We start from the raw sequence: 27,995 nt of genomic DNA, 5'->3' as shown, positions 1-27,995 counted from the left end.
GGTCACAAAATGACCCACCAAGTTCTCCCGATAGGTAAATGGTGCTATCAAAGTCTCGATTTATGAGAAAACCGAATGAACAACGATATAAAGCGTTGGCAGTTGGTAAGTTTATGGCATCAATGTCAAGTGTACATAGTCTTTTTCCTTTTTTTCGTGCTGACAATGTTTTTTGCAGTGCATAAAGTTTTGGTGTTCACATTCATCATTTGTATGCACTATCCCTCTGTACTAAATGCATGTGAGTGGGGTCTACAATGTTTTTCATTATTCATTCTCCTGACTTTGCAGTTTTTATCACTAGTAACAAGTATGGATTGAATACTATAGTTTAGTGCTAGTAGCAGTAGTCAGTCGATAGGCCTACGTCAGCTTGGAATGTTGACGACTGGCCTACTCTTTGGAGCCTCCTCATCACAAACAGTTTGTGAGTAAAGTTAGCTGGTTAGACAATATAGCAATGCTAGGCCTACCATGGAAGCCTACCAGTGAAAGGAAAGCTAATAGACCATGCAGGGGGGTCGCCTAGGGGCCTTGGCCTTGCAAGGCGTAGTCACTGTAGGTCTGTAACATAACTGTGTAGCTATTCAAGTCGAAAGGTCAAAGTGCCAAAAAACAGTTGTGGACTGATTTGCCGTTCTATTTTATTGCTTGTATTAATTGTTGACTCATTTGTAGCCCTGTAACTGTGTCAATTGTTGCTGAAATATTTCCCTTAATTGGCTCTTCAGGGTGTCAAGGACTTGACAACACTAGAGTGGGTAACAAATAATAAGACAGTGGAACCACTCCCATTGACACCCTTGGAACTGACAGATGCTGTCCTTTGTGATTATAGACAGATGTCTTGATTACAGAGCTTGAATTGTATAGAAATGACCAACGTAGGACCAAAAATGTGTCCCCATTAGGAAGGATGTCCAGCTAACAGAGGTGTTCGCTAAGGGAGGTTCCACTGTGTAACCCAGATATTGTAAAATCGTCATTGTTTATGATCGATCTTGTTAGATTTTGTTAACAATGATACACTCAGAATGCCAGTTACAACATGTAGTTTATGTTCCTTCCTGCTGCATTAATTGCCATTTTCCTAGATAGATAGGTACCTTCACTTGATTACATCTTGAGATGTCCTAGTTTTGGGGTGTTTTATTGTTGATTGTCGTTCATGTAGACCACATGATTTCTCATAATAATTTTACATTATCATGTCATTCTCTACTTGTCTCCCTTGGAAAGCACAAGCAGATAAGAATGTCTGCGTATCATTTCAGATGCATCACAAAATATCATGATATGTTTTCGAAATTGAAAGTACATTGCAACCTCCTCAAACAAATTCAACTTTGGCATTGCCGCTAGAAAGACACCATCTATCATCTAAAGAGCAGTGATTCTGGGCCCAAAATTGGTCGTTTCTATAACAAGGTCACCTCTCTATTTCAAATGACAACATCTTTTAACATTGTCCTTTTAAGGGAGGTTCTACTATATCGAGTATTATCGTACTGGTAATTATAACAACAGTATCATAACAAACAAAACACTGGCCGAAACCCTCTTGCTTTCTCTATGCACAATTCCCGCTGATCTGTATCATGTCATTTCCATATTTCCAGTAAAAGACAATCAAATTTCCCTTGCATAATATGGTCTGATAGGCCAGGAGATCAGTTTATCGCCACAATATCAAATCTGCATGACTGGTAGACTAGTTGTCATGTCGGCCATATTTTTTCTGTCCACTTTCATGAATTTCACAAACAGGCATCATGCGGATTGTCAGGAATCAATTGGATTATTAATTATAAAACATGTTCAAGTTCAAAACAACGTGTGGGTTTCCTGTCAGGCATGACGGACTCCACATTGCCAAATAAATCATTCAGATGTTCTAGGTTATTTTCCAACATATTTGCAACAGGGATTTATTTAAAGGGACAATATAAGCAGCACGCTCTAGGCAGGCAAGATAAAATTACACAAAGCCACCAATAGGGGTCTCTCACATCTCACAGTAGGTCGAAATGATTCTAGCTTGTACGAGGGATATATTTAGTGCTAAGTCTGACAAGACCAAGGGCCCTTACTGTGTATACTTGTCACTTGAAGATGGCCAAATTAGCCCCTCTCCTCCTGCCTATAGTCCCCCTTTAGTCTCAGCTTTAAAAAGGGAGAGTTGTCTGGCTAAATTAGGTGAAATTTTAGGTGTCGCTGTGAAAAAGTACATAAATTTTTTATGATCGGGAGGTGTGTGCTCAATATTGGCGGTATGTCATCATGGATGAGAGTTGAGTGTCGGGGAAGATGGTTTGATCATATTTTCGAAACACGATTACAAATATCTAAAAGGAAGTAGTTGTCTACCTTTCAGGAAGTTTGGAAGACTTCCTTCTCTGTTGTCAACCTATGTCTAGCTACACGTATGCAGATGACAAAAATGTCCAATACTGATGTTTTTGTTTCCATGGTAACCCAGGATGCACTTGTTCGAATGGAAATCAAATAAGCAGAAGTTTAAAAACTTTATGAAGTTCTGCTGATTTAGAAACTTTGGTTGCCAAGAATCCTCATGTCTGTTGACTTTCAATAACCCGGACATGGCGGATGGAGCTGTCCCATTTTGTGTACGGCTCACAGACACCATGACAGTTTATTACTTACGGGAAATAGACTGCCATGATTTCGGGATGTGAGTGTCTTTTGGGGATGATAAACTCTGTATGGAGTTGCCCCAAATCTTTTTCTGTCACTGTGCAGTCTCATCTCATCAGTAAATGGATTAAACCAATCTTTGAGAGCTGTTTTTTTTTTCTCGTTACTTTGAAATGTAGTTTTTCAGAAAGATTTGATGGTATCAGGGGCAAGTGAGTTGATGTATTATAAAAGGGTTTTGTACAAACACCCACAGTATTGCAGCTCCCTATTTGTACCTTTGACATTTCCATCTCAAAATTGCCAAATTTTCAATAGTTTTATGACTGAAGTGAAAATTTCTGTACACCTACGCTCGGAATACTGCCAGCATGGAATGAAGACTGGGATAAACTGTACGTATCCCTTGGGTATGAAGCGTCAGCCTCTGCTGCTAAACTTGTGTATTTCCCCGGTGTTTCACCACGGGAAATAATCAGATAGCGGATCAGCAGCATTAGCGATCATTGATTGAATTTGTTAGCATTCACGTCATTGGCTGGCATTTTCAGTACGTTCGATAGTGTTGAGCGATGTGTTGAGATTATCTACGGTTGCTGTGGTGATTTCGTGTAAACGTTGGTACTATAATCGGAATGATTTTTGAAAGAAATTGTCAGGCTTGCAGCAATCAACCAAACGATCAGAGTCTATTGTTCCGACTTCAAGGTTTGTATAATTTAGTGTATGTAGCATTTTAGATTAGAGTATGTTTAGCGGGTGCAGCTGAAAATTGGTGCTGCTGGCGTGTACATGCCAAGTTGTTGGTTTTGTGCAAATATTCGATCATGTGATTATATGTGAACTGGTCTGCACTTTTCCATATCTTAACCAATGAGGTCAATCCCCGCTACATCGTATTAATGAATAAAGACTAGTCTTTATTAAATCTTGATTGCATGTTACTTGTCCAAGTGATTTTGCGATCTTGAAATGTGGGGCCAGTCTGAATTATTTAGACTAATATAAGAGAATTTGTCATATCAAAAACACATTCAAAGTGCATGATCTGACTGAATTCTACACTAAGAAATGTAACTAGGTTAAAAAAATTTTAAAGAAAAAGCAATGCTTTATCGTTTTCCTTCAGCTTGCAATACATTCCAATGAATAGTTCATTGAACTTATTGTGAATGCACTGACAGTGACTTATCAGAATGGCAGTGTGCTAATTTGGCATAAAAACGGAAATGTGAATCCAGTCTTTACTAGAATAATATTTTCGTACACCATTTACTATTCTAATCTTGGCCAGAGGCATTATTTACATGGCGAACATTCATAAATCACACCATTTACAGGTTAAGACTAGTTTTGTTTTTTGCCAATCTTAAAAAAGCAAAACCAATATTTATATGAAAGATAATATTTGTACTTCTAATTTTGTATTTCATCCATGCATGTTGCTTTGGGGTTAAACCCACTTCTGGGTGTGACATTTAAAAAGAAATCCAAATCTGTAGAATTTGATATACCGTAGATCTGAGGATTGTTGGTGACTTGTCTTGCATTATTGGAAAGGACAATTGCTTTTCGAGGATCCCCATATGCCCCCCCTCCGAATTGATGTCCTGGTTAATATAAATAAGCCTTGTTGAGAAATGTGGTGAAGTCATGCAGGATGGAATGGATCATTACCAGCTGGTCTCGGGTGTTGAGTCTCAAGGAAGCGATGGTCGATTTATAAGGTGATTTGGGCCCCGTTGCCAGTCTGATGAGTTACATTTGTCTCAGTTGCTGTGGTGTCATGGTCTGTGCTGTATTCCCCATCTCATATCTCACCTCGAGTTGAAACACAAAGGGTTAACAATAACAACGTCTATATGAATATGAGCATTGTCTGTGTAATGATCTCTGTACCATGGGGGGGGGGGGGCTTTGTTGTTTGATCCCATATCCTAGGGCCTTCAAAAAACCGGATACTATTGGAATTCTCTTTGCGATCTCATTGGTTGTAAATTGTTTTTCACCCTTTACCTTTGTGAACAATGTTTTATTGGGTTCGATATTTTATTTATCCCTTGGGTTACAGCATGAAATATATAAGCTCGCTCACCTTACATATTTTTGAGCGATATATTTTTGGTTACAGACCTATCTTGACTCTAAACTTGTATGAAAAATCCTGTGTAGAAATCTATCTCTTGGCTCCGGCACACTGACAAAATTTGTGCCTAGCGGATATCGGAGTTGGCACTTGAGGATCTCAATGACAATAATGATGCAGATACTATTCAGATTAGTACTTTCAATGAAGTTCAGTATCTCAACCTGAAGACCATCATTATTGTATTACAAATGTTTATTGATTTTATCCCTATATTCTCTCCCAGTTAAGATATGGAGCTAACAAGTCCCCATTTGAATCAAAGAAGGCTACCAATCTGTTCAAAGAACAATTTCCTGTCTGCGACATTGATCAGTTCTACTGGTACGCTTTGATCTATAAGGTTATCAGTCACAGCCTGTTGTCGATGCTTCTAAAGGTCAAAGGTGAAAAAGGGAGGAACGTTGTTACTTCGGTTGATTACCAGGGGCTAATGCTAGTGTACCAAGGGAGAAAGGATTAGTGACTTGGTCCGCTTGGGTTGTCTGTTTGTGTATGTGTGGGTGGGTGTCGAAAACAGTCTAGTGATACAGGAATGGCAAGATTGTTTTGCACTGTATGAACGTGTTGTCCAAAGCAATGTGCAAACAAGCAATTTTAATTGCTGCGACCCGCGATAGAGCCATGACAACATGACGAGTGATTGCAATTTGACCAATCCCCAGTCATGTTGTCATGGCGATATCTCAGGTCACAGTAACTAAAATTGCTTGACTGCACTGCACTTTAGTCATTGGCATGGATCTATTTAAAAGTTCTTCTGTGATATTTTAGATTGTCACCTTTGGCATGTTTGGGATCTTGTTCATGTCTGACATTTTGATGTGAATTCAAGTTCATGCTCGACTCTTATGTGGGTGTGACCGAGAACTTAAAGATCGTGTATCCCATGGCAATCATATTGAAGAACCCTGGAACACCAGTGAACTTGGCCTGAAATGTGCCCATCTTCTAATCCCATGTGAATTGAACCGCATTGAGGCGCAGATCCAAGGTAGGGAGCACCAGACGCAGGCCCCCCCCCCCCGCCTAATTCATGAAAATCTTTGAAATTCACCTTGAAATTTTGCAACACATCGGGAATTTTGATGAGAAATGCAGTGCACTTTCCCTCTTTTACTGGCTTCTGGATACCCGTGGCATTAGACATATTGTCGTTGATTGACTGCTGAAAGTGACATGTCACCAAATCATCCAATTCTGCCGCCAATGTTGACGTGACATCTTCAGGCTACATATTGATTCATTTCTATTTGATTTGGACGTTCTGCCTTAGCCTCTGGTGAGTTCAGACGTCTGTCTCACCAAGAGAACCTCCAGGACGTCCCTGTACATAACCATGTGATATGTACATATTCTCCTCCATTGATGTGTTGAAGTCAATTCTCCAAAGGTTTCTTCAGCATAGTGGCAATGCATTATTAGAAATTGTGTTGATCTTCTGGAGGCAAAACTCATTACAGCTGAGTAATATTGCATTGAATTACTTGATTTGAATTATAGTGTTGCCCTTGGTATTTGATGACCTCGTTGATCACATTCTAGATGCTTCACGTCTTCCATGATAGGCACATCAGTACTAGTGTATAGCAGTTTGAAGCTTTTGCCACACGTTTAGCTCCAGTGAATTGGACGTTGTTTGTTCCGTATTCCATCCTAGGCTATCTTTCCTCTCCCGTGTCCACAATGCATCCCGGATGTCCAGACACTACCCCCCACTTGGCACATGAACTCCAGACTCATTCGCTTGCCCCTCGACATCAGAAATAGATCAATTGATTTGCTCTCCTATTGAATAAGTATCCGATTCGTGGTCATTTTCTGAAGGAGATGAACACAGGCGGTCCAAGTCATTAGTGTACGTCCATTTGTCTTGGTCATTTTCAGTGGCGGTTGCCTGCTGATAGAGGGTCACTAATAGGACACAATTATTTAGCCCCAACCAGTTATCATGACCACTATTTATTGCTACCTGCTTATGAGGGACGTAGAGAATTGAAGAATATCATGAAAGCATAATTTACACTGGACAAGTTGAAACTGATGGTCTACCTATGTATGGAGATTTTCTAGCAGAAAGTCCCCGATGGGATGCAATATTCAGTCACAATCGTGAAGAATTCTTCCCTGGTCTCAAGCAGGATGTGTTAATCAATTCACAATCGGTCATCATCATGACCCACGGATTCTTCCTCGGTCAGATAATTGGCGTCGGACATGCAAGGAATTCTGTATTCCTTTGATTGATGGCCTACGGTTGATTGGTTTGCCTCATACATATGGTGATTGGCGTTTTATATCGACGTTTATAAACATTTATGCCATAATTTTATGACTGATAATAAGATGATATGTTCCTATTGCCATATTATTGTAAATTTATAGTCTTAGAATCTTATCGATACACAAGTGATTGGGTAGCTGTAGCATGAGGGTATTAATCTGGAACCTTATATGTATGTTGGACCAACTCCCGACTCCAAATCTTGGCACACAGGGACTGCTAAATCAAAATCAGCTTACTTGCAAACTGCCAGATTCACTACTTGCGGTGTAACTAATGGTCTAAACTGATTACTGTTTTAGTCACATGGGAGTTACCGTGGATTTGGTTGCTTGTTGAAGGGAAGACTGCTCGCCAACACTCAAAAAATTTATCATCTCAGAGAATTTGGTGACCATAAGACTGCTTGGGTCTACACAGATTGAAAGTGCACAAAAACCGTTGGCAGAATGTTATTCTACAATTTCAATACCTACAGCACAGTTTGTACATCAGCTCTCTGAAGTACATAAAAGTGCGAGTTTGGCAATAACTCCTCAAATACATGCAGCTCCAGTTTGGCTAATCATCTGTATTCTCACATTCCGCATCAACATCATGAAAAATGGGTGGCATGTCCAATTGCTACATCGTGGCATATGTATCCGATATTCATCGACTGAGGTGTTTGCAGCGGTAGCATCAAAATGAAAGCACAAGAGTATTTCCGTCTGGGAATTATGAAAAGGGCATCTTGTGAACATCGAATGAAGAAATATGCTGGGAGAGCTAAACTTCGGTGTGAGAATACCAGTTTGTTGCTCAGATTACCAATTTGGGAAAGTGGTGGCGCTGGTGTGGTTACCGCTTCCTGAATATCATTGATTGGAATTCATGTAGCTTACCACCAAGTTTCTGGCTGCTTAACAATTTTAAGGCATTGCACAACTGCCTTTCTCCATGCAAACAAAGTAAAACTGATATTTCTGTTTTTACATCCAAGATAATCGTTCCCTCTCTGCGCTTAACAAAGTCAATTCTTGAAATATCCGATTGAATTGATGATTTTGTTTGCTCTCATCCAAAGTCTTTTTTTCGTCTGTGTTGCATGCTTTCACATTGAATAACATTAGCTTAGAGCCAGGGATAAACATATCGGGTAAAATGCTTTTATTCTGTCTTTTTACATAAGTATGCAATATAATGCATCTTTTTTTCGGAAGAAGCTGAATAGGAGGCAATCATCTTACATCAAATTTTAAATGCTTTTGGCTGTTGGATTGAATCACTGCAGGCTCATTCGTTTAGGATTGCATCAGTTAGATTTTAAAGTTTTTTTGTTAAAATCTATTCTTCGGCTAAAAATGCTGATTGAAAGGGTGGTATAATGTTTTGAAGGTGGGTGGTTAAAAGAGTATTCCCATTCTAACTCTCTGTTAAGGAAGAGTGGTTTGAAACGATAAACTTTGGAGGGATTTTGAGCCTTGGCAGATTTTTCATCTAACACAGATCTGTATGCACCACTTTTTTTTCCTGGTCAAAAATGTGTTTTATACACTCTAACTTAAGGCCAACAATTATTCAGCAACCTACTACATCTCACATCTATCTGCACTATAAAATTCTCGTATCTAATGGTTTTATGTCAGAAATTATGATGGACTGGTATTTTAGCTCTGAAAATTGGTCATCAAAGTTCAAGGTTTAAAACTATAACATACTCTAAAATATTTCAATAGCGATATCAAAACAATTTATAAATGCTCCTGTAGGTAAATTGGTGTTTTTGATGTGAGAATTCACCTTTGCTTTGAAAAGAAGCTGGCTAATTTGTGGCAAGAGCAACAGAGTTCAATAATTAACGTATTTAAGTCTTGTCTTGGTGTTGGTGCAAATTAAGTATAATTGGGTCATATTTTTCCTCATAACCCATCTATATCTTTTACTACAAGCAATTCATAACTTTCGAGTTCATCTTGTAGGTAGTTGTAATGTAATAAATTGGAATTCTGCAAGTCACATACCAGGAATCGCTTACCGGTACTAGAAAATGCCATGTGAAGAACACTAGCTGTTATGCAGTAGTACCACAACACCTTTGGATACATTGAAGCCACAACAGTCATTCATTTATACTATTATTCTTTGTGAATATTGTTCCATATCAAGTTATTCTTTGTGAATCTTATTCCAAATCAAGTGAATCTGTGTGAATCTTCTTCCAAATTAAGTGATTCTGTGTGAATCTTGTTCCAAATCAAGTGATTCTGTGTGAATCTTTTTCTAAATCAAGTTATTCTTTGTGAAGCTTGTTCCAAATCAAGTTATTCTTCGTAAATTTTTTTCCAAATCAAGTACATGCATATCGTGTGGCATTCCTTAATTGTTATTTGGTCAGCTATTCAACTGTTAGCGAGTATTGATTAAGCTCTTCAATATCTCTGTTCAAATAAGCTTGCCTTAGCACGTTCTCTTATTGAACCTGTTACTCGATCGATCGTTATCATACTCCTTCCCCAGCAGTGTTCCAAATCATTTCTCTTTATGTGTATAAGTGCTGCGTAATGAAATGTCAGAGTAGTATTTTCCCAAACTAGATGAGATCTTTTCTAGGTTTCATCACACCTTTGTTTCGTGTGACAAGAACATAGGAAGCAAATTATTTGGAAAACCTAATCCGAGATCAGAGATCCTAGCAAAGATTGATGTTAGGTAGCTGTTACAGTGCACCAGTCCTTGTTATCCCCGCTTCATATCACTACTCGATAATAGGTGATGTTCCTTCCTTCTTACCATGTCTGTCAAATATTGGAGCTTCTCAACTCACTGACGTATTGGAAATGAGATAGTCACTGCTTGAATGCATGTCCGTCTTGTCTTGATAGGGTCTTCAATTTTCTTCGTTCGACTTCTCATTTTGCTTGTCCTCTTTAAGTCTTTTTCATTTTCACTGCGGATTCTGCCAAGAGAAAGTTGGCCCTGTGGTTCCATGACCTCTGTCCATGACCTCTGTCTCTAGAGCGGTTAATTGGCTGCTGCAAAAGTACAACTTTTGCAAGGCCTTTCAAAAGGATATTGTCAATCGTCAAAGCTCCTTCCAGTAGAGCTGATTGAAAGTTGTTGTTGTGTGGTTCTGCAGTTTGTATACTGGATTCATTTGGTTACCTTTTCCAGAGGGGAGAGACGCAATGTGAACATATCGGAATTGTTGAACATGGAACATCTAAACAAGCCGAGCACCTGGTTAGTTGATGTTGTTATGGGTAAACACTAAGTAATATCAGTTGATGGAGTACTCGCAATTTACAAAAATATGATGGCCTGGCGTAGGTCTGTTCTTTCCATGCCTGAGAATTGGAAGCACCCTCAATAGCCTGCTATTGAATTGTTTTTAGTACTCTGACTGGCAACTAATCTTATGCATTTTCTTCTCATCAACTGTGTTTGGTGAAATCTGCAAATTTTGACTTGAAACCAACTGCCTGTTCATGCATACTTGTATGAAAACCAGCATAAAAAATTCAATCAGTTGGCTCGCTACTTTGTTTTATGACTCCCACCGTCGGGACGCACCAGTTAAAATGTTTAGAGACTATCTGATGATCTCGTTCAGGCATATATTGGATGCATGGTTGAATTTGGTTTACATCCTAAGCAAACATGGCTCCTGTAATTCATTCCGCTCAGCCTTGAGATACTGTATGTCTTGTTGTCACATGCTGAGCCATTTTCTCCTTGATCTGGAGGTGAAACTTTGAAGGGTTTCAATGATGTGGTGAAGTGGGAGACAACCTTTCTGGAAGTGACAGGTGGATGATTCAAACAGCAGTGCCACGTAAACAATATCAGTACATATGCCTGCAAAATTATCACAACATTGGTGGAAAACTCTTGTGATTTATCCTCAAAGTTCTCTAACTTGTGGTAGAATGTGTTGATTGAATGATGATAGGAGCTATCTTTTCTGTCTGCAGAAGCGTGGTAGGTCTGCAAGTGTGGTGGGTCGTGCTTGGCAGTCTGATCATATCTGTTCACAGAAACATACATCATGGTGGATATCTCCCAATTCGTTGATGATGAATAGCTTCTTAACAGTGCATGCTCTTGTGTCTGACATGAGGCATATCCGATTGAGACACACACCGTTATTGGGAAAAGTACATTCTCTTTATCTTGCAGCACTGCGTCGATTGATTAATTCTACGAGCGAGCTAGCTTCTCTATACCGATATTCTAACAGATGCAGCATGGTTGGTCTGACCGCCAGCAGTCTTGCTTCATAGTCTGATCAGAGTCTTCACAGATACACTTTCAGATGATTGTAACCTGAGTTGCAGTTCTGGATACTTTGGAGTTACCCTACCCTGATGTGAAAAAGTTGTCGACTTTTTCATATGATTCTGACTTCAGGATATTTGAGAGATACCGTTGCTAGACAAAGTTTTTCACACCTGCCTGTCTATCTTTTCCAATTCTTGATTCTACAGTCTATAAAGACATTCATTTTGAAACATTTAACGCTTGTGGATTCCTGTGATGCAGTTCCACAAACTGTCACAATTCAGGATACATAATTTTGAATCATGATCAGGTATGTAATAAAAACGCTTTATAATTTATTTGTGTTTGCATGTTTTCGTTGCCCTGGTGATGATGTCACAGGGCCATGACACACAGACGATATAAACATGATAAACACTTCGCAATTTGTTATGAACGGATTTTCTTGGTTAATTGGGCACAGTTTTGTTACTATTTGCAGTAAAACAAGTAGAGGGGAGGACATTTGGGTGGAGAGGGTGCTAGAACTTGTATCATTTAAAAAATGAAACCTGCCAAATTGGAAAGCAGTTACATGTAAATTGCAATCAAGAGTCATATTGTCATGGCTACGTCGCAGATCGCACTGACAGAAATCGCCTATTCACAAAGTCGCTTTATACCACTCTGTGTCAGTCTTACTGTGACATCCATCTTGCTTTACCTCCAACTCTTATGGAATTGTCTCCCGAAGTTCCTCGTGGGCGTCTGCTGCTGCCAATGAAGCTAATTGTTCATATCCAGGCTCCTAGATGTCTTTGATGCTCACATTTTCAAAAGGAGTATTGGTTTCCTCTGCTTTTGTCTTTAAAATATTCCACCTAGAGCTATCAACTCAGCAACAAGGACTTGTTTACGGCACATGAAGAATTATGAATTTGAGGGAAGGTTTAAAGTGAGTTGGTTCAGGGTTGTTTTTCAAGACAACTTTTGTGTCAGTTTGCTTCCAAATTTTGGCACTAAAAGGTTGATACTCAGGCTTGTCTATTTGTGTTTGTATGGCCAAAAGGGTAAATGTCACCCTTGGTAATGCAGATTGTCACCAAGGTTTTAAATTCAGAAAAGATAGGAATTTGGAAGCGAGTGATGGCAAAGTGAATAAAATCAAGCATGGAAAAAGCAAAACTGACTTGAGAAAACTGCACCCGAGGAGCCAGTAGCCATGTCTTGTAGACAGTCATAGCTGTGTTGAAACCTTGTAAAGATGGGAGACTGAGATGAAACAGCAGAGATCCTACTGAGAGTTGAACTCACAACCTCCTGAAGAGCACGGTTTTCTTTGGCACTTATCTCCCAATTGATATGACTGCTGTGTTCTGCCCGTTCAGGGCTGAAAATCTTGGTCATACACAGTTTATGCTATTGGAAAGTATCAACTGGTGACATAAACTTTGAGTTTGTTGACATGAATGTTTTCTGGGAGTGCACATATTGATACTTGGCTGCAAAAAAGTCGAATTGGCAACCTTACTGCACCTTTACCATTTAGATACCATGTTATTAGATAGAAACAAGAAGCCCCTAAGGAATATTTCTGCCTCATGTACCTCTGCTGTTATTGAGGATTGGTTCTGCAATTTTTACCTACACCAGTTTCTCTATTGGAGATATCAATGACCAGGAGCATTTGTACAAAGCCCATGTTTTGATTATGCCAATAAAAACCTTTGGGCTACCATGGAATTCTTGTTTCTTGTTAAAAACGAAAAGGTATTAAATGTAGTAGCAATAGAGGAAGGGCCAATTCTTGGTGTTGGGGCATCCATCATCATTCTTACTGGTGTATCCAACACTGCCGTGTCTTCCCTTACATATCTAAAATGATTCACTCCCTCAGAATTTTGGATCTTTTAATTCCATCCCAGAAAGCAAGTGAATGCAAAGCTTCATTCCGCTTACACTTCGATTTCAGTAAATGAGCTTGCTATGCCAATAACAATTGGTGTGGCCTGGAGATAGAAACAAGATTCAAACCATTCTTCCTGTTTTTGCTATTTTTCTTGACTCAGAAGTCTGCCTTCTGCATAAACATGATTGCCTTGTTTTTATGAGGTGAAAACATTAGGTATCCCTGCAGCAGCAGTTGAAGAATATGCATATGTTATCAACATGATCATGTACATTTATGCATGCATACTTGATGTTATCTTGACAGTGCCTTTGGATCGTGTGCTTGTAGTCCATTGAAGCATTTTGAAGTGCATGTTCCATTGTAAAAATCATGCCTTTCATACCTGATTTCACCAGCAGTTTTCTATTTCACCATCCGCCGTTGTATACAGAAATCGACATGATATGTTAAGACGAACCGAATACTTAGCATGGACTCATAATTTACATCTGCGGTTCAATCAAGTTTGTTCTGTCATGTGTTGCAGCCGCGATTGCTTCATCTGCTGTTAAAAAAACATGGCGCGATAAGCCACAAGCGGTGAACAGCTAACTTTTCATTTACAATCCTGCGATGATTTTTTTCATCATTAAAAGTGATGGAAAGTGTCAGATGAACATGTAGCGAATGCCTGGTTGGCAGAAAAGGTGTGGTCTCCATCCTTGTGCATTGGGTAGTTAGCTAGAGTTGCCCTAAAGTAAGAGGAGATCATCTCGTCAAAAGAAATTGGGTATTGGTTTTGCCAAATTGAAAAAAAACTACAAAAAAACAGATGTTCCATTTTAATGATATATATTCAGTCCAGTGGTGACATTCCACATTTAGTGATATTCTGAAGAGTGGACTCCCAATTTATTTTCTCCAATGGTGCTCTTGATTCTAATGGGATGAAAGAAACATTTAAAAACAGAGGGTTAACAAAAACACCCTTGTGATTCAAATAAGCAAGCAGTAATAGTTTGCTTAATATGCCTCAGAGCATGCACCGGAATGATTCAATGGCCATCAATTTTGGGAAAACGTGGAAATATGCCCGATCGCGTTGGATGCTGATGCGCTGATAACCATTGATCATCATCAGCCTGCACATGTTCAGCACCTTTCTGCCGAGTGCTTCTCATGCAGGCATGTGAAAAATCACCATGGAAAAATCTGTTCACTCTCAGCTCATCACCGACAGGGATGGGGCCCACTTCATATGAAGATATCAGGGAGTTATTTCGCACTCGTTATCAGGGGGATGAAGCGATACTCTACAATGGAGCAGCACATCATTGCAAGATGGCTAGAATTGAGGCATTATGTGCTAGAATTGGTGACATTTATCCTGTTTGAGGGCGGTGGTAAGAAGTTGTGATGGGGGGAGGGGGATGAGGGCCTTCAGACGCTCGTGCGTTAAGCTCTCTGATGGATCATTGCTGGGCTATTTGTCCTTCGAGTGAGACATTTTTAAGGTTCCTCGTCAAGTACCTTGTGTCTATACTAGGATAGTCAAAAGACCCCCTTCCAAGTGGATAGCAGCTTGAGATGGACTCCTGCCTTACTGAAGATGGAAGCCAGAGCAAACATAGCAGAAGAACATTGCCCCTGGAAGAAACTTGGTATGACAGATAGTTACGGCTAACCATATTCCTACTCGTACCAATTAAAGGGTCAGCCGTGGGGCAATGTTTCATGGCATTCAACTCCTATGAACAGGTTTTGTTTATCAGATATGAATAATACAAGTATTTCATTGGCAGAATAAATAAGATGAGACTGTGAAGAATGGCAATAATACGGTGATCTGGGTAAATATTCCCTGAAGTCTTCCCCCATTACCCTTCATTGTGTTTGGTTAGTTTCTAATGGATATGGGATGAGAGGTAATGTGGTGGGTATACATGATTATAAGAATTACGAGCTGCTGTGTGGTTTGGTCCACCGGGAGTGTGATGGAAGCCAAGAATAATAGATTGAACAATGCAAAAGGTATGGATGCCCCCATACAGATGTTGATCAGACAAGGCGGACTGATGTATTGGAATTTTACTCTGTCGAGAATAATATATCAAGCCATCTTGCACCTGTTACTGAGTCATATGACTTATGACATAGCACATTTTAGTTCACGAAGATGAGAGATCACGGAGATGTTCCCTAATACCAGCTGGGGAGTGCAAAACAAAACTCAAAGGAGATAGGGCTTTAACAATGACAAGATAAACACGATGTTCTCAAAGATGCTTCTCAAAGGGAAACAGTGGGTGAAAACCTAATTAGGGGAGGATCACTGAGGGTGTACATTGTCAAAGAAATGACAGTTATTGTCATACCTTGGCAATCAATACTGGGATTAGTAGGGGGGGACCTTTACCATGAAGAGAAGGCAAGTTTTAATTTGAAATGTGGATGACACAGAGTTTAGCTTTTGTGATGATACATGTAGCTTTGAATTAATTTAATCAATATGTGACCCTCAAGGGAAAAACAGTCATGTTGCAATTCTCATATTGAGAAAATGGGAGAAATAGGACCGCAGATTTTCCTATTTTCCAATAACTTTTCCAGTAGTAAGTGATCTAGACTCAGTATGTTTGGCCGAGAATACATGAAAAAAGTAGTATAAGGCATTGTGCATGGTATAATTAATCGTTTCTCTTGGCAAGGGATGTTTCTTCAGATAGTGCATTTGCCAAATGGAACAATAGCTCTGGGTGTCACTATCATGATGAAGAGCCAAGACAAACCCCATCTTCCTCTTACTTAGCAATTTGGTCACAACCTTTCAGTCTGTCTCGGCTCTGATATTGGCAATACTGCTGCGATAACGTATAAATAAGGATGATTTTAATAGCTCGCAGACTCTATTGATTGATACATGTAGTCAATGGAAATCTCGCCCAAGTCTAATCTCGGTGCCTGTGTCTGCTCGGTAAATCACTCACTTGGTTATGTAGTTCACCATTAACCCTTTTTTCGACTACAATATCGTTCATACTGCCAGAAATTTTCTCTCTCAATGTCTGTTGAATCTTGCTTCCTTTATGCAGCAAAAATTGGCTCCAGCAAGACTGTGATGGAACGTGTAAAGTATGCTACACCAGTTTTGGTCACTAATCATTTGTCTCAATACAATTTGACCTCTTTAATCAGGACACCTTTCTATTAGGGACAGTACTTGTTAGTCCTGAGGGTCCTGAATAGAGAGGTTCTACTTTACCATATTTCCTCCATAAACACTGTGTTGGACATGCAAGCTCATATCACATTAATCCTTTCTCTCGATCACCAGCTGTCAGTAATGTCCTTTTAAATCATGTTAGCTGCAGCAGCATCTGTCACCGAGACTCTGTGAAGATAAAACGAAGCGCTACTACCATTAACTGACGTCTGCCATTAAGCGGCATCTCTGATGAATGCCAGCACGATGTGCAATCTCTTGAGATGTGAAACGCGAAGAAAGGTCTACAGACATGATGACAATCTAAACCGATTTTTTTGCTATCTTTTTTGAAGTTAAATGATTTTGTGTTGGTATTTCGTGGCGTGTTCGTGGCTGTTGAATTCTGCAGAGATGAATTACTTGTATTCGTAATGAGGCTAATATATCTACACGTTGTGGCAGATTTATTCCGAATGAGGTGATGTAAGGGACAGAGGGGCGGATGGTCCCAAGGTTAATGTGTCAGGTTCATGAGGCGAATGCCTAATACATTGCTTGTGACCTAGCAAATCACTTCAGTGGCAAGCCTTTGTCAGACATTTGCGTCCTTGACATTTTCCATTTATTTTTGTGGTGAAATAGTTTGATTGTCTTTACGCTGTTGTAATCATATCAAGTGATAATTCTATCGGCTTAATCAATTTGAACATGGCAATGAGATATTCAATTTAACTTTAAGGATAAAATTAATCAAATGCTGATTAAATTCAAGTGGAATTTGCTTAGTGAAATTCCTATAAATCTGAAGAGCAATTTACAATGTTTTTAATTTTGGAACGTCATTGAATTAAGTGTAGCTTCCTTTCTGTAATGCCATTAAATTGCAAATTACCCTATTGCCGATTTTGCAAGAGGGACTTGTAAACACAGCTTCCATTAAGAAAATGAGTAAAATTGATTTTACCATTTCGAGTAAACTTTCAATTTATTTTGTTTAGTACTGCTTGTAAAAGTATTAGTATTCTGGGAGGAATAGCGTAAGTTACTGGTGGCTGTCAACCAATGTATTTCACAGAGTTATAGTCCTGCAAATGACAATTCTTGTGTCCAGGCTCCCGGTGGCTTGTACAGCAAATAACCCAGTATACAAGCTTTGAGGAGCAGTCTTGAGATGTCAAGACTTGGTGGGTCAAGATGAGTCTCTCGTTGCATCAGAAAAATCTGCACATTATACCAACATTTCGTGTACACTTTGGATGGAAACATATGGCAATTGCAGCATTGGATCAGCACGCGAAGAGTTAATTTAATTCAGCGTTTTCCAATCAGCATGACAAATAAAGTCTGCCAGTTTTTAATTTCCTGTATTATTCAGCCGTATTTACAGATATCAGGTTATATAGATCTATGTTGACAAGCCAAACGGTCATTGCAGTCTGTGTCAGAGCAATTCACAGCATGGCCTTTTAAAATCGTTTTTGATGATCTCTAAATTGATATGAAGAAGATTACTCAACGTTTGTGTCGTAAAAAGACAATCACTGACCTTTGGTAAGTACAGCTTACCACATCTTTACTGTTGCATTAAACTTGTTGAAACAGTCAAATCCTATTGGAATGTCAATTCAGAAATTATCGCTGCTGGTTGAAAAACCGATTTTCTTCACCGCCTATTTGGGTACATTGTGGGTGTCTGGCGGACAGGCATCAAAGGGTTCACACATATATATTTTCACCTACGCTATAAAAAATTAAAGCTCTCTGAGCTTCTCATTCCTCATCATATGAAATTGGCATCAGATATTATGTGATATGCACTTGCATTACTCTGCGGTAATTACGCATGCACACATTTAGCTTGAACAAGTGTAGATGGATGCCTAATTGGATAAACATTGTTAATAATGGCTCAAATGATGGTAATTTGAATCTATTACTTGTATGTATGATAAAGTAGAAGCGGTGACAATAGCGTCCCCAGGCGTTCTGCCAATTTGCATAGCTAGAGTACGATTAGAGGCTACGTGTTCATCACTCTGGCTGATATGATGTTAACGCTTTGGGTCTATTGCTTTATTGGAAAAGCACCGTAAAAGTTATTATCACGTGACCCAATATAATTCCATTGATTCCATTTTTGTTAATATTGCTGTGAGAATGCAACTGCCGGGATCCCCTCTTGAGGAACTTGCTGATGAAATATGCATGATATCCATTGCTGCATCTTGAAAACGAATGTATATAGTTGCCAGGTGCGTCGTGGGGCTCTGTCACTGTGTAAACTCGGTCAAGAAATAAACAACATATGAAAAAATATTGGTAGTCTTTCGCTCGCAAAAAAGTAACTCCCAAATTTGTGTGGTTCATTGTTTGTATTCACACAAGTGTGTTTTCTTTTCACTTGACTGGTTCAATCCATCCAACTGATTTGTGATTCTGACGTGAATTCTATTTGCTTGAAGCTTTCAGAACCAAATTAATTTCCCTTTGAAGGACGCTATCTAAAATGTAGGCGAGTGTGCTTTTGATGTGGAATTACACATTCCTTAATACATGTATGGCCTTGGCAATAATGTGTCGAGTTAGGAGTGTTTTTAGTCATCAATCTTGGATTCTCATCAGTTATTCATTAGAATATTCTATTGATAATGAAATATGTATATGAAATTTCGTTACTTTGATTAATTGCTCAAATAGTGTTGTATGTTGGCAATGATCAGCTAAGTGTACCAAAAACACCCATTTGAAAAATTAATATGCCGCAGATCAACTCCTGCTGTCATTATGAAAAGAGGCACAGAAGTCTTGACCATTTCATTTCTGACTGCTGCATGGCCTTATTTTTGGTTCGAGGGGGCGGGGGCAGAACAGCTTTTTGTCCCAAATCTGCATGACAAGCATGTTCTTCAGAGATATCTGGAGGGCAGTCCCTCCTGACCCTCTAAATACGAGCTTCTAATCCATTCATTTCAAAATAGTTTTTCTCTGACAGCTTCCCTTTTCTGTAATAGCTCGAGATTGTCATATTTCAAATGTCATTTGTTCAATATCTTTATGTCACGACTTGGAACAAGTCACACATACTTATTGATCCGATCCAATCTATTCATTGACAGTTATTTATTTCATTCCACGAGAGATGTGTGAACGGTATTCCATCATTCTCCTCAGCATGATTTGTTACAGTGACCATATATCCATGCGGCTATCTATTGACAGTTTCGGCGTGCGACGGCTTTGCTTTGGCCATGTATTGATGCAGGATTGAACCGATAATGGTGATGCATTGGTGTATGATGGCGGACTATTGGTAAGAACGTGCGATGACGCTATTGTCGTATGCGCTGGCTCACAGTCTGATGATTACCAGATTCTGCTTCACCGCCAAGGGAAGCGCGTGTCCATCATTTCACGAGTGGAGTTTGTCATGTTTGGATTAAAGGCTTCTCTATTAATCTAAATGCAATGTATCTTATGAGATCAGGGCCATATTTGACAGGAGAGGGATATATTTAACATTGTAGGGATATATTGCCTAGACATGAATATATTTGACTAGCCAAAGTGGAATTTGCTGCTCAAAGAACTGGCACATCTAATTGTGGTGCACTGATCCGAAGTCTTTCTCCTGCTTGGGAAGATCATTTAGACAGATCCATGCAGGCATGTGTTTATCGTTTTGATGCAAGGGTTATGGAAAGAAAGCCTTGTCTTTCATTCCTCAAGATTTAGTGAAAAGGTAAGTTGTAATTCAGTGACTTCTCTATATAGATTATCCCCGAGTTGGAGTGATTGCCATCAGGAATCTAGTCCATAATGGTCCTGTATAGTGCAATTGGAGTTGTAAGTCAATTACTCCTTTATGGATTATTGAGTAACTTGATAATAGTCACGATTCTATGTGGTCACGTGGATGCTGGAAGACGAGACTATTTGATTTTGCTGTTTACGATGCCCAGATGCTTGGTGTTGTTTTATGGTCATTGGAGCTATTCCACATCTGTTCATTGGCATTCATGTGTATCACACTTTTAGTATTTGAAATAGTGCTATTGGAGGAATCTTTAATATTATCAATATAGAAAACCAGATTTCTTCGAGATATACAAGAAGTCTTGTTCGTATTACAGTAACTTGTGTTCTCCCGTCTAATGGGTTTTTGAAGAAAAACTGTCATAAAAACTAGTATAACCAGTCCACCTGGTGTGCACTAACCACACACATCAGTCACCTGGGTTTATGTCAAGGATAAATGGGTGAAACAGGTGAGATTTGATTGAGGAGAGTGCGGCAACTGGGAGGTAAAGTTGGGTTTTGGAAAGAAAAAAACTCCCCATGAAATACAAACTCCTATTCTTTAAGCAGCCTGGAGACTGGGAAATCCTGATCAAAGGTTCAATCTTGCCTGTACCGTGATCAATTCGCAGTCTATAGCATAATCAGTCATACCTAGCATATGATCTGAAATGACAACTGATCCAGAAACCTTTTTTGCCTCCATTCTCCCTTAGGTGCTGCACTGCTGAGGGACTTCAGTTAATTTCGAGAAATTTGAGCCTTGGGTTGCCTGGGGTCCCATGAGTATTGGAGACCAATAATGGATTATCTGAGTGTTTATGCTGTGCCTTGATTGAAATCTGTATAGATTAGATAACTAACATTCATTAGTACTTTCAGGATAGTCAGGATGTCAAGTTTACAACATCTTTGAATACTTTTCAGGTCTGATCACCTTTGGCAGCTTTTTATTAGCCTTTAGCTCATCTTTCCAATAGGTTAACTTCATACTTTTACAGGAGTTAGTGAAACTCATTTGTTTAATATTCTTTTAATTCATGTTTTGCAGGTCTATGGTACAGCCCATATCTAACATCTGAAGACACAACATGATGGAGAAAACCGCAGCACAGAAATTGACGTCTGCTCCAATCTATTTTGCCGCGACACAAAGCTTGAACGGAGACGATACATGATTTTCTTCCCAGCCTTGCAAGACGTCGGTGACTGAAATCAATGTTTTGATCATAATCTTATATACATAAGTCTCCAAGCGATACGTAAACTATCAGCTATATTAGCTGCGACTCGGACCGTGATTTTTTTACCCAAGTGGTCAATGCTGTTGATGCCGTGATGATGAAGTTTTCATATCGCGTTATTGCTGTGATCTCGCTTCTTGTGACCCTTACGATCATGTTTTTCCTATTTGGTGATAATCTCTTACGAGCAAAAACGAGGATGCAGCGTCATGACATCATTAGCTCAGAAGTCCACACATCGAACTGGCACACTCAGTCAAGAGCCGTCGTTAGTCACAGTAAGGAGGCTCAGGCACAGGTCCAAGGTGACGGTAGTTGTCAGCTGGCTGATCGACTCTTGCCCACCGATGGTCTCAGCACGTATGACCTATTCAACAAGATGAAATTGACCTATCAAGGCAATGCTTTATTGGCGATGAAGACAAATCGTGATGATAAAGACATTGTTTACAAAGATAAGCTGACGGTAATCCTGATGCCGCACTCTCATAATGACCCTGGATGGTTACAGACGATTGGTCAGTACTACCTGTTACAAACAAGGCCAATCTTGCAAAATATCATGGCAAAACTTGAACAGTATCCTAATATGACATTCATTTGGGCGGAGACTGTGTTTTTGTCCATGTGGTGGGATGAGTTAGATCAAAGTGAAAAAATTCGAGTTAAGAATCTTATCACGCGTGGCCAGTTAGAGATCGTAAATGGAGGCTGGGTAGCCCCTGATGAAGCGTCAACGCATTATTTTGCCATCATTGATCAGTTGATAGAAGGGCACCAATGGCTGGAGAAGAACCTTGGTGTGAAACCGAAGATCAGCTGGTCACCTGATCCATTTGGCTACTCGTCAACAATGCCGTATATTCTAAACCGCGCCGGAGTAAAGGACATGGTGATCTTAAGAATTCACGACGAGGTGAAAGCAGAACTGAGGCAAAATCAGAATTTAGAGTTTCATTGGCGGCAGTATTGGGATAAGTCAAATGGGGAAACGGATGCCTTCTGCCACTTGTTACCTTACGTCCTGTACAGTATAAAGCATTCCTGTGGTCCAAATCCCTATATCTGCCTCTTGTTTGACTTTCGGAAAATACCCGGTGAATACGGCGAGGGAAACCCACCAATTCTTACAAATGATAACATAGAAAAATATTCAAAGTATCTACTTGATGAATTCAGAGCAAAAGCGGAACACTTCCGTCACAACATTATATTGTATCCGTTAGGAGATGATTTCCGTTTTGATCGGGAGATCGAATGGGACCAACAGTATGTCAATTATAACAAACTCTTCAACTATATGAATTCAAGAAAAGACTGGAACATTGATGCAAAGTTTGGTACTTTAAAAGATTATTTTTCAGCTGTTAAGAAAGTTGAAAAAGCAGGCAAGTTGAAGGGAGGGAAGTTCCCGACGCTGTACGGTGGGTTTTATCCATATATGGATCGTGACGAGGAATACTGGACGGGTTATTTCACAACACGGCCATTTTACAAACAGTTAGAACGTGAAATTGAGAGCAACCTCCGTAGCGCTGAGATACTCAACAGTCTGGCAATGGCGTATCAGTCCAACTATAAAAAGCCATTCAGACACGGTAGTGGGAATTTGAAAAGATTGACGACTGCTCGTCGTAGCTTAGCTCTGTTTCAACATCACGATGCTATTACCGGGACGTCAAAGCCACAGACGGTTGCAGATTACGAGGTCAAACTTTGGGATGCAAAAGCGTCAACGAAAAAAGTAACAGTCACTGCTGCTCAGTATTTATTTCTGAAAGATCTGCAAGAACCCGCCGATGGCAAACCTGAAAATAAATATTTCATCAATGTTGACGATGCTCGGAGTTCGGATCAGATTCATCCGGAGAAGAAGTTAGTGACTGTGACACCTGATGGGACTAAGGTTGTGATCTTTAACCCGGTTGGGAAACACAGATTTGAACTGTTGCAGTTCAGAGTGAGTAGTCCCGTGATTAAGGTGACTGATTCCAAGGGTGACACAGTTCCCAGTCAGATAAACCCGATCTGGGTGGGTTCCTCCGATGTTTCCATCATTGACTATGAGTTGATATTCTACACTGATCTCCCACCACTTGCAATGAAGGTCTTCATATTGACGGACATACCTGAAAAGGTCAAGGCAAGGGTTGCCGGTGTGGCCATTACAGCCACTCTATTTAGTAATCCTTTCAGAGGCCAAGCAGCAAAGGATAAATCTATTTTCAATGTGAGAAGACTCGATACTTCACCACATTCGAGAATCGTTTTCGAAAACCACCACATCCGTGCAAAATTTAACCACCGAGGTTTGTTGTTGTCTGTCACGACTCTCGATGATAATCATGTGATTGATATCGCATTGTCTTTCATGATGTACAACTCCCGCGGAAGTGGGGCATACATTTTCATGCCCCAGAGTTCTGCTACGTCTGGATCTGGATCCTTCTCAAGAGATCCAGAAGTTTCAGTGTTGCGAGGACCTCTAGTGTCAGAGGTTCGAGTTAAGTATTACGCACTTCAACATGTCGTTCGTATACTGCACACTGAGAAGCCGCTAGGTGCTGCCCTACAGGTTGAAAATAACATTGATTTGACGACAGACCACGAATGGATGGATAAGGAAATTATCATGAAGTTCACAACCTCTGTCAAAAATGGTCAGATCTGGTACTCGGATTTGAACGGCTTTCAAACAGTCCGTCATAAAAGCCACAAGAAATACTACATAGCGGGTAACTATCAGCCAATGTCAGCAATGGCTTATATTGAAGGAAACGACACAAGGTTTTCCATTTTATCAGCACAGTCTCATGGTGTGTCCAGCCTCAAAACTGGCTGTTTAGAGGTGATGTTAGATAGGAAGTTGTCATCGGACGATAATCGCGGTCTGGGGGAGGGGGTGTATGACAGTAAGAAAACGTTAAGTCAGTTTGCACTGCTATTAGAGCGACCACAATCTAGTCTACCACGGGTGTCTGAGGAGACTAAGCCTTCCTACCCATCACTTCTGAGTCTACTTATTTCAGATCAGTTACGCCATCCAGTGACTAATTTCATAGTTTACAGAAATCCTGAGAATTTTGTGAACACGTTCAGTCCTCTTGCGTCCTCCCTCCCTTGTGATGTTGATATCGTGAATATGAAAACAATGGAATCAAAAAACATCACTAGTGCTGCAAATGTCGTGCTGATTTTGCATCGCAAGGGGTTCCAGTGTGGCTTCAGAACTTACGATTTGGAATGTAAGTTAACAAATGGTGTTGTGGAGGCGAATTTCTTGCGCGATGTCGAGATCAAGGACATGACGGAGATGACACTGTCGTTGATGTATGAGAAACGACTATCTGTTCGCGGGGAAATAAAGCTGGACCAAATGGAAATTGCAACTTACAAGATGAATTTTGTATGACTTCACGGATGATACTATCCATGTTTAGATGATGATATGTGTTGATTGCATCGCGAAGAGGATAGAGGTGGATCCTTTTGGTTGAAGGAGGACCCGGAAAATTACTGTTAGTCATCACATATTTTTTCTTTGGGGGTAGTTGGTTTTAAATCTAGTGATTGTTACCAGTAACTTGCTCCACATCTCTGTTATTGTCTTGAGGCAATTGAAATGCCACCTTGTGGACAGTTATGGAACTGAATATAGGTTCTCGTGGAGAGAAAAGGAGAAACCAAACTATTAACTCGGTTAGGATCTTGCGGCTTTCAGGCTGGCAGAATCTAGCTTGTAATGGATTACCATTACAGATCTTGAGCTCTCACTCGCCACTCGAGGAAGAATGAGGGACTTACGATCCTCTATTGACAAACCAGAGACCCTGTTAGCTCCATGGCCTGTGCTTTCTGAGCCAAACAAGCATGATGGGTGTCTTCTAGATTCCTGCTTAGGAATGTGGCGCATTGAGAAGGATGCCGCAGCCTCTGATCGATGTTACAGTGTCCTGAGAGGGTTATCACTTCATCTCCAATCAAATATATCAAGAATCAAAGCTTCAGTTTGGTATCGTCTTTTACACTAATCAAGAAAACTTAGTCACAACTCATGCATATTTATCACTGTTTGGTTAGTTCACATACTCAGTTCTGGTTCCAGATACTTGCGAGTCTCAAAACAAACAAAAGATGTTTTTCGTCTGTGAATTTTTGTGTCAGGTACATCAGATTAGCTTTTGAGGGTCATCGGGTTTTTCAAGCAATCCAGTCCATACAACCAGTTTTCAGACATACTCTTAACCACGTTTGTTATTGTTCAAGTAGAATGTAAATACTTCTATCTTTTAGAGGTCAGTTCAGTAAAGATGATGCCTTTACTGTTTGAGTTATGACACCATTTCGAGACAGCATGTACTTTAATGGAGTGGCCTCATTAAGTTATGATGTATAATTAAATGAAAAAAAAAATCAATCAAATTGAAAGAAAATGAAGTGTAAAAGTGCTGTTTGTGGCCCGGTGATGTTTGGCGACACTTTTTATCTAAGCTTGTCGGTAAAAATTATATGTCGTCGCATTTAGTCCCAAAAACGATGATCTTCTTACACTTTACAGTTACTTTTGGGGAGGTTGAGCATAAAATGGAGGGTGGGTGGTGCTGACCTGTCCAAGCAAAAGAATTCTGTTTTTCTGATCTCATCTCAGAAAATGGATCGTTTCAGATCATCACAGATGACCAAATGAAAGCAGAGTTTCTACTGTGAGGCACTGTACTGAATATGCTTAGAGTATATTTATCAAAATAGTATTTTTCTATACATTGTAAATAGAAAAAAAAGCAACATGTTGTACAATTTACAGCGTGTTACAAATAGTTTCATACTCATGGTCGGAATGACCGTACAGACACAACATCACCAAGTGGTGTTTCTTTGGTCAAGACAGACGCTTTTGTATGATGTACCCATTTAGGAAATTATCAATTGCAGGTTTAAAGCCCTCAATTGCCTAATTCAGGGCTTTAAACCTGACGTTGCGTACTTCAAAATTAAGTGTTCTGACAACCCGGTAATAGTGAATTCAACATTTTTGCAATGATCCAGAAACTCAAAATGAAAGGCACAGGAATTTGTCTGTATCTCGTATTGTAATAAGAGGTATTTTCAACGTTTGGTTTTAGACTGCCTGCTCATTTAAAGCCGAGCCAGATTCCCCTAGTCTGTACTTATGGACATTTAATAATGAATGGGAAGCTGGTTCAAGCCTGTTTAATTGAGAAGACACAGTATGTTTTAGGGTCTGGCCTATACTCGATATCCTGAGCATAACGAAATAGTGGCCTGCTCAGAAACTTCAGTATGCCGCATGTCTAGTATGGTATGTCCAGTTTGCCATACTCGTAAATGTTTAAAATTTAACCTTGCTACTAATTACTGGAGACACCTTGTTTATTGGGTGCTATTCATGACAGGCTGGATATTGAGTATAGGCCAGACCTGGACATGTGTGCACTTTCGAGTATCACCTACACCTGGTTACAGAAAGATAGATTTGTTACACAGTGTAATGTTTATAAAATATTTCATGTCACTCTTGTAAATTATCATTTTTCTGTTATTGTTTTGAGATAAGTTTATGTAATGTAATACTCCTTCAGTTCAGGACAGGTGCTGCTTGCCCTTTCTGTGCTTTTATTATAGTTAAACAGGTTATATAGGACCTGTCCTTATGTATTTGTAGCTTAGTTGTAGTTTTGGTCATTTCTTATAGGATACATCCTAAACATTATTTTAAAATGAACTGTTTATAGGACCTTCACATCTGTAACAATGAGCTGGTGAAGATAGGAAGAATTGATAGGATAGATGGGCGGGAAACTTTGATCTAGTGACTGAAAGTGGGAAACTTAAATGGTTGTAAAGCTCAATCTGGCAGAACCTTGAAACAAAATCTAAATTTTTTCTCTGCATTTTCTAATGAAATTTTTTGTTCAAAAGTCGGTTGAGTGCTTACATGAAAAAAAGGTTGGCGATGGTTTTTTTGCTGCAGCAACACCTTTTGTTCTGTTCGTGTTTGACACTTTGATTCAAGCTCTACATGTATTTTATTCAACAACTAATCTGTTTGATGACTCAACACTAAATATTTGTAATATTTCCTATAAGTGAGAGATTTTCTTGTGTAAAATGATCAGTTTTTCATTGGATTCAATCCTATGGATTTGTTCAAAAGTCGGTTGAGTGCTTACATGAAAAAAAGGTTGGCGATGGTTTTTTTGCTGCAGCAACACCTTTTGTTCTGTTCGTGTTTGACACTTTGATTCAAGCTCTACATGTATTTTATTCAACAACTAATCTGTTTGATGACTCAACACTAAATATTTGTAATATTTCCTATAAGTGAGAGATTTTCTTGTGTAAAATGATCAGTTTTTCATTGGATTCAATCCTATGGATTGTGGTTAGAAGGTATCATGATGTGATACTCTCTCATTTATTAACGGGTGATGGACACTTGAAAGTCATCATGTAACAAATTATTTAAGAAATAGCAATGTGTCTATCTATAAACTTATTGTCTTCCTTCATTTATT

General features: G+C 39.5%; 1 protein-coding gene across 6 annotated transcripts; it reads left to right on the top strand.

Moving 5' to 3' along the window:
• The first annotated feature begins 5 nt into the window (after positions 1–5).
• On the top strand, positions 6–27,995 carry LOC135484178 (alpha-mannosidase 2x-like). Of its 6 annotated transcripts, none has more exons than XM_064765374.1 (2): positions 6–105; positions 21,267–27,995. In XM_064765374.1, the coding sequence occupies exon 2, from the start codon at positions 21,554–21,556 to the stop codon at positions 24,869–24,871; it is 3,318 nt and encodes a 1,105-aa protein (XP_064621444.1). In that variant the 5' UTR covers positions 6–105; positions 21,267–21,553; the 3' UTR covers positions 24,872–27,995. The 6 variants fall into 6 exon arrangements, with proteins under 6 accessions (XP_064621444.1, XP_064621449.1, XP_064621448.1 ...); XM_064765379.1 differs by having other exon boundaries at positions 19–34; XM_064765378.1 differs by lacking the exon at positions 6–105 and adding an exon at positions 3,173–3,363.

This window comes from Lineus longissimus, chromosome 3 (assembly GCF_910592395.1).
Source record: "Lineus longissimus chromosome 3, tnLinLong1.2, whole genome shotgun sequence".
In the NCBI taxonomy this organism is placed as follows: Eukaryota; Metazoa; Nemertea; class Pilidiophora; order Heteronemertea; family Lineidae; genus Lineus; species Lineus longissimus.
The sequence above is the reverse complement of the archived record's forward strand: the minus strand, read 5'-3'. Positions and strand labels throughout refer to the sequence as shown.